This window comes from Theobroma cacao, chromosome 6, assembly GCF_000208745.1.
Source record: "Theobroma cacao cultivar B97-61/B2 chromosome 6, Criollo_cocoa_genome_V2, whole genome shotgun sequence".
Lineage (NCBI taxonomy): Eukaryota > Viridiplantae > Streptophyta > Magnoliopsida > Malvales > Malvaceae > Theobroma > Theobroma cacao.
In genome coordinates this window covers 8,350,029-8,358,406 of record NC_030855.1, presented here as the reverse complement: position 1 = coordinate 8,358,406, position 8,378 = coordinate 8,350,029, and the positions used below count along the sequence as shown (strand labels likewise).

The 8,378-nt window shown below is 30.9% G+C and overlaps 1 protein-coding gene across 1 annotated transcript; it reads right to left on the bottom strand.

Moving 5' to 3' along the window:
• Window positions 389-1,308, bottom strand: LOC18595736 (uncharacterized protein At1g15400). Its single transcript, XM_007023815.2, has one exon. It carries the CDS (start codon window positions 1,128-1,130, stop codon window positions 726-728), a length of 405 nt encoding a protein of 134 aa, XP_007023877.1. The 5' UTR covers window positions 1,131-1,308; the 3' UTR covers window positions 389-725.

The following is an 8,378-nucleotide window of genomic DNA, read 5'->3' as shown; positions in this document are numbered from 1 at the left end:
GACATCTCTGAGATGCTTATAATTTGGTTCTGTTGAAAGAAGTAGGCCTTTGTACACCTAAACTCAATGTATGCAAAAGCATCAACAAACAAACTGGAAGCAGCCTGGTGAAAGGGTCCACCCCAACTGTTTGATGATCCCTAGAATTCCTGCAATTTTCTGCCAAAGGAACAGAGAACAAAACAGGGGAGAGATTCTCTTGCAAACCCAACCCTTTTTCTCACAGACTTAGACAGAGATCCCAACACCCCAGAAATTGAAACCTGTTTCTAGTACAATAAATATTCCCATTGGAAAAGAATCTTCGAAGGAATCAAAAGGAAAGCAGATCAAATCAGACCAAGATGCCAGAGATGCCTTACTATGAGGAAAGAAAGAGAAAAGCGTCTAAATCAAGATTTTTTTGCCTTTTGTACATGTGAAAATTGTCTCAGCAGAACCAAAGTAAAAACATTTACAGATTAATTTAATTACATCCACCCAAACCACAAAATTCTGAATGAAACAAAGGCAAGAAACATTAACAAAATCAAAACCTTAACCACCAAAAGAACGCATCCATAATCTGTTTACCAATACTAAAACTCCCACATCTCACATTTCATTGAGATGGACTTCGACTTAAACTTGAACCCCCCCTAAAAATATACCAATACTACCCATCAAGTTCACCGGAATTCCCTCCTCCGGTCACCGGAAAATACAAGAAATGAAAAAGAAAAAACCTATCTTGATCTACGCTTACCAGGCTTTTTCCTATGATTCTTGGCTTGTTTCCCAAAAGCACTGCAAAACCCACAAGCAGAAACCTTCGGAGAAGGCGGCTCTATAGCAGGGGACACCTTACCAGTACGGTAACCTCGTCTTTCACCATTGGATCGGCTTCTTTCAATGGTGTTGATTGGACCAATGTTTCTTGTTGGCTTAACATCCTTAATAACATCAACTTTTTCTTGGTTATTGTCTCGCAGCTGCCCTTGTTCTTCCTGCTGTAGCTGCTGCTTTGTTTCTCCTTCTTCTTGTTCCTGTTTCACTTGATTTAACTCCCCTGACAAAAACCTGTCATCCCAAACAAGCCCAGAAGACCCCTGCCTCCTAAAAGACACTGCAGATCTTTGCAAACCAGCCATGGTAGATGGCAGCTCTCTCGCTGGATCTTTTCTTTTTCTGTCTTTAATGGAGTACTTAATAAATTTCAACTTGTTGTAAATAGCCTCTTATATATCTATATAAAAATATACGGAGAGATAGAGGGAGAGAAGGGATAGTGAAATCTTGAAGATTTGGTTAGGAAAAAGTCATAATAAGGCAACTCAGTCAATATTTCCAAGCTTTACATATATATATATATATAGATTTTGCCTGTCAACTGTTTACCTTGGATGAGAAAAGAGGGATTTTGGTTAATTACAGATTTAAATATTTATCTAATTGTAAAAAAGTGGATCCTATAAAGTTAATCATGCAATACTATGATACTATTGTTTAATATTTTGTTGACTCTTTTACTACCTAGAATAATTAAGATTTAATAAGTGGATCTAAATTGTGATTAAGATCAATAATTTTTGTAACATTATTGACCTGGCCCTAACCATCAAATCTTCTAAACAAAGGATTAAAGTGTTAAATTGGTAATTGTATGAATTTCATTAATTGTGTTAATCAAGACACATGAGAATTATTTTGTAGGGAGTATTCAATTGCAATTTTCATGATTATCATGAGTTCATAATCTTCATAATTTAGCTCTCCCCCTAAGTCTAGGTATTTGAAAGGGCAAATTAACTCTAAATAAAAGAAAAAGAAAAAGACTTACTACTTTAATTTGGAGTCCTTAATTGACTCTGGCAAAGATTAATTTTGAAGTAGATATTGAGAGATTTTTTGTTATGTTTTAGAGGGAATCTGGAATTCAGGATCATATAGAGAATTTGGAAGAATCTGAACCTAACATATCTTACCTGCCTGTCACTTCTTTTATTATTAGTTTATAAGTTGTATGAAAATATATTTTTTCAACTATTTTTCAGGAAGGAAAATATATTTCTGATGGTGTAGAAAAGATGATGTTCACTTTACCTTCACTAACTTCTGGGGAAAGAAATTACATCTTGAAATGAGAAATAAATTAGTCAAAGTCTCATGTGGTGGCTTGGCTGGGTACTCAACTTCACATTCCTATCCCCATCTTTATAAGTTTTGGCACATTGTTAACGCTTAACACTTGCATAAATAAATATATATATATACATATATTCGGATAATTGAATTTTTTTTTCAACATATAACGGTGAGTTTGGTAATAGTAAGATTGAAAATAATCAAATTGACAGTGGTTCGGTGTGCGTGGCAAAAACCAGCGGTGACAATGAGGTGGAAAGAGAATATGATTATTAAAAATATTAAGTTGGAAGTGTATAAATAAATATTTATATGTATATTTTTCATTTTTATAAATCTCAAAATTTTATCCAGTAAAAGAATTAACACATAACATAATTCTTTAATATAATATTTAGTAAAAACTATTTTATATTTTAGAAGCAATAAAATAATAATCATTAAACATGTCAATTTTATTTGTTTATTTATTTCATTATGTACTTTATTTACAAATTTATATAATTATTTACTTAATTTCAGTTCTTACATAATTAGAAAGAACTTATGTATATATTTTTTATTACTTGTTATTTATTAAATAATATTTAATTAAGGCTAAAAATTAAAAACTAAATAAATAGCAAGGAAAAAATGAAGGTAAATAAATTCCATATTGAGGGGTAATTTTGCCACATCATTATATTATCGAGGACAAAAAAGAGAACAAAAAAAAAAAGGATAAGGGGATAACAATTTGGATCCAATGTAGTAGGCTTATAACATGTAACGATTCGAGTTCAAGCATCACTAGTTCAACATTTTTTCAAGTCTAAACTAATAGTGATTGAGTTACAGCTTTATAAATCTTGATAATTACATTTACATCCCACAAGAGATAAGGTATCACAATCTCCACCTATTCAAATTATTAATGTTTTCATCAAGATTCACTCCATATGATCAAGATCTCACCAAGGTGATATATAAGCCCTTATACATGCTTCGATACCAATTATAACGATTCAATTCCAAGTACAATTAGCATAGCAATTTTTCAAACTTTAATTACGTGATTTTTAAAAAATTAAATTCAAATTGTTAATAAGGATTGACTTAAAACCATATATAGATATTAACAAACACATTCACATCCAATAATTTTTTGAGCCTAAACCACACAACTCTTAAAAATTTAAACTCAAATTTTTAATAATAATTGATTTAAACTCTTTTATAAATCTTAATAATCACATTTATAATTACAGTGTTTTTGAAGAGCCAATTGAAGGACCAACGCAATTGGTTTAATCCAACGGTGCTTCTTTCAAACAAACATAAAAACTTGATGAAAAAGGGTGAAAGAGGGGGGCACACGGGAGACAAGGTAGCTACGTTAGGCCAGTTCAGCTAACATGCAAACCCCCCAAGTCTTTTTGTTAATGATGGATTTTTAATAATAATCCCTGAAAAAATATTATACTTAGGCTTTTGTTTATAGTAGAATAGTTATTTTCTTATTAATAAATTTCCAATTTCAATATGTTATTAATGACTTGTAAAATTTATTACTATTGTATTTAAAGAAATTTCTTGCCATAAATAAAGTTATACTTGTAAATGTATTTAATAAGTTACCATTTTTAAGATGTACTGAATGTTGTCTACCATAGGATTTCATTTTAGATGTCTACTTCTAAAAAACAGGGGACGATATTTATGAGATGAGAGAGGGCTACCTCCCTTTGTGTAGTCAAACGCAATACGTTTTCATACGAATTGAAAAGTTTTATATAGCTCATTAATCTGAATGAGTAGTTCTGTAAGTAAAACACTAAAACTTTTTTTTTTTTAATTTTTCACTATAATTTACAAAGTATAATTCTTTTTATAACTCTAACATGGTAAAATGTTAGTTTTTCTTCTTTTCTCAAGTCATATAAAAAAATTACAACACAATAGTGTAGCTATAAAATTTGGGAGGGAGGGAGAAATTCAAGTATAAAATGATTTCAGTTCAAATCCGTTCAGTGTGAATTTTATTCAATTTTATATTAATTTGTTGATTTATTTATTTTCACTTGATTATTGTGTATATATATATATATTAGAGTTTATTTAAGTATGATTGTGATTATACTGATATATGTAATTTCACAAAAAAAAAAAAATCATTTGCAACTTTCATATTTGAATTTAAAGTGGGTGAAGTAGAAATAGAAGTTGGGGTGATCATCTTAGCTTAAACCAAAAAGTCCATGTGCCTTAGAGATTAGATCACCAAACATTGGCAACAGGTCAAAAGCGTAGACGTGAGAAGATTGACCATAGAAGGGGCTACATAAATATTGGGTCCATGTGCTGGATCCAGCCAGTTCATATGCACACTTGCTGACCTTTTGTCTCACACTTGCATTGCATTTCCACGGCCTTATGATGGTCAATGGAAACCCAAAATTCATATGCCACATCCATCCTTTAAAGGCATTTTACTCTTTTTTTTTTTCCTTTTTATTTGCACCTTTTCAATTCATCAATGAGTTTGTTTTTCAATCCTCAGGTAACATACGAAACTTGTAATAATAAAAAACCATATGTATAAGCTTAAAATAATTAATTTCTTCATATGAGATTTATTTCGCTCATATGAATAACCATAACTCATATTAATTTATAAACTATAAAATAACTTTTATATACATATCAGATAAAAAAAAACATAATATATATCAAAACTTTTTCTCAATTAGAATGTCTCATGAACTTATTGGTGGAGATAGAGGTCCAATGCTAAATTTGACAAGAGTAATAACTTTAAATATAATGGATCGAGTAATTGAGTGTAATGAAGGGTTTCCCTACAAAATAAATTCACCACCGGTTACAAAGGATGGAAATGAGTAATATTTAACTGGGCATCTGACTTAATAATATAGGGTACAATTATCTTATAATCGGGATTGAGACGAATATGAGTAGTAAGTTTACTAGTTAGCAATTGATCATAAGAGTCAAACATGTATCTTCCTCTTTCATTTTAAATTGTACCATAATTTACTTGTCAAAGATGGCATAAACCCAAAAAAGTCAAGAATTGGGAAAAATGAGAAATTGCCACCCCCACCTATATAAAAGCAAAGGGAAGAAGGAAAAAAAAAAGAAGAAGAAGATGATGGTCTACATCTTTTAATTACATTCATTATTAAAGGGAGTGTTGAAATTTGGTGGGCAACCCATGATGGAAAAAGCAACCAAGATTTGATTAATGTGAATGTGAAGTCTAAAACTTCATCAATATCCATAGTCTCCGTAATTGTCCTTTTCATCATTGATCATCACATTATCAACAACATTATAATTGAACACCATTTTTTTTCCTTATTTTTAAAACAAAGCAATTTTTTTTTGCAATAAAATTAATTAATGATATGTCGTGCCATGACTGATCAAATAATCAAAAGAAAAAGTGTATAATTTTTTTGGATGGGGGGCTCAATGATAATGACAACAAACTAGCTTGACCTTCTTGTTTTGTTGTCCTTTACAAAGCTACATGGCATAATTATGAAATGAGGAACTTGCTTGAGTGGTTCGTTGAAAGTTGCTTTGGATTAGATTCTATGGGTTTGGAAAAAAAAAAGAGTTATTCCTGTTTTTAGCTCATCATTTTTATGTTGAACACTTCTTTCTTGGCAATATAAAAAGGACTTAATTGCTCATCCTGTTTTCACTCTGGAAGGTGACAATAAACTCACGAGTTTAGCCCACGGATTCACCAACCGACTGTATGTTTATAGACTAAGTCTATCATCGAAGAATTTGTTTAATTATCGACAAAATATATCAATATCAACGGAAAGTTCAAGGAAATCTTCTGCTAAAAATCCGTCAGTGTTTTGATATATACACCAACGAAATGCTAAGCATTCCGATTTTTGGATCTTTAATGCCTTTCATTTTAGTAGTGTAAAAGGGCCTCCCAGCTCTGCTATTGCCAATGTCTTATTGGTTTTAGTAGCTAAAAACCTGTAAAATAAGGTTCAGAATTTTAAAATAGGAGAGACACTACTGCGTAACTTTGTTTGTTATTTTTGAGGAAACTTATGCATTACCACCGCCCATTTACGTGTGGATTATGCTTTAGCTGTTTTTTAATGTAAAATGTTAGTATTTATATTTGATGCGTTGTTATCTCATTAAATGCTGTCACTCTATTAATGTGGTAAAAAAAAAAATTTTTAAAAACTTTGAATTTAAATATTAAAAAATTTATAATAATTAATTAAATAAAAAATGAAAAATTTCTTTCTTTCTCTCTCCAACTCCCTCACATCCTTCTTTTTATTGTTTTTCTTTTTTTAAATCACTCTCTCCCTCCTTCTTCCATTAAAATTAAAAAACAAAATATTTTTAATTTTCCCTAAAACCTCTTTCACCTTTTTTTTTTTTATTATTTCAGTAGGCATCCAAACTAAAACCTTGCTGAATCTCTAAAAGGGAGAGTGTTGCTGAGACCCTGAGAGAGAGAAAGAATGAAGCATTTGGTAAGGAGGTTTTTTTTTTTTTTGAGAGAAAGAGAAAGAAAAGTGCTGCTGAATCGAAATGTCTTGTAGCTCAACAGGGAAGTAATTCTTTTGTTGTTAGCATTGGAACCGAATGGGGTGGGTAGCTGCCCGATTTGACCGTCCATTCTGATAATATTGTAACCTTAAACTAAACTAAAAATAAAACCTTAATTTATTTATTTAAAAAAATTGACTATTACATTATATACCCTAAATTAAAGGTAAAAATTACTTAAAAAATATATCATTAAAGTCAACAAGTAAAAATTATCTTAAAATCTCTTAAAATTTTATCAAATCTAATTTTAATAGAAGAAGAAGGAGGAGAGAATAAGATAATGGAGTTAGGGAGGTATAAAAAAAGGAAAACAATCACAGAAGTTGTGAGGGAGTTAGAGGGAGAGGAAAAAAGATTTTTTTTATTTTTTTTAAATTAATTATTAAAAACATTTTAGTATTTAAGTTTAAGTTTTTATAGATTTTTAATTTTACTTCATTAATAAGTTGACAATATTTGATGAGTTGACAGTGTAGAAACTATACACTGTCAATATATCAAATATAAATCCAAAAGGTTAAAAGAAAAAACCATGATCCAAAATGAATATGTAAGAATTCTTTAAATTTAATAGATAATTTTTCAACCTCCTATTACCTCTAATTAAATTAAATTATTTCATTGTTATGATATTTTTTAGATTTTTTTAAATCAATATTTTTTTAAAGATATTTGAAACAAGAAAGTGTTAACTTAATACATTTGTGTCGTGACGTGCGGGTCCGGGAACCCGATCGCCAGACGTGGTGTGAAAACTTTAAAAACTAAGAGTCGCCACCAATCGTTTTTACTAGGTGCGATTTGTCATAACGTGCAGGTCCGGGAACCCGACTGCCAGACGCGAATGTGAAAACTCACTAAAAAATTAAACTAAGAGTCGCCACCAATCTTTTTTACTAAGTGCGATTGGCTACCTATTGACTCGATTCTAATTGATGAGAACTTAAATTAATTTTAAGCCCACCGAAAAGAATCTTAAACTGGTCTATGATTTTCTAGATCTAGGTTCGGGAGTACGGTTACGCTCGGGGAAGGATTAGCACCCCCAGGACGCCCGTTCCATGAACAGTACCATTTTTAGATTATCCTATTGGGCTTTAATTTTTAATTTCATTATATTTCTTTAATTATTATTCTTTTATTTTATCTCCTATTTCACATAAAATGGAATGCAAATGGGTGGCAAGATGAAATGCATGGCGTGAGATAAAAATGTCGGACGAATAACCTTTTATCGAGGATATTTTCCTGAATTCGCCCATCATATTGGTGGGACTTGGGATATTCTCTCACCTAGGGAATTATCCGAGAAACTCGCCTTCGCAAATTCGACGAATAATTCCCGTCATTGGGGTCATCGTACGTTTTCTTTTTAAAATAATATTTTGTGCATAATGAACCTAATTCGGGCAAAATCCTTTTATTAAAGATGGTTCTCGAGCCCTCCCATCATACTGGTGAGACCCAAGGACGTCTTTTCACCTAGAAAACTTTTCGAAAAATACCCGCTTTCGCAAGATCTCCGGAAGATCCCATCATCGGGGCTTAAACTCGAAAACAGAAATATTTATATGCAATGATATGTATGATGCAATATATATATGCTATGCTAATGCAATTATCTATATTTTTTGTTATTATTAATTAATTAT

Excerpts from the sequence above, each read along its gene's own strand:
- LOC18595736 (XM_007023815.2), bottom strand. The coding sequence starts at position 1,130 with ATGGCTGGTTTGCAAAGATCTGCAGTGTCTTTTAGGAGGCAGGGGTCT.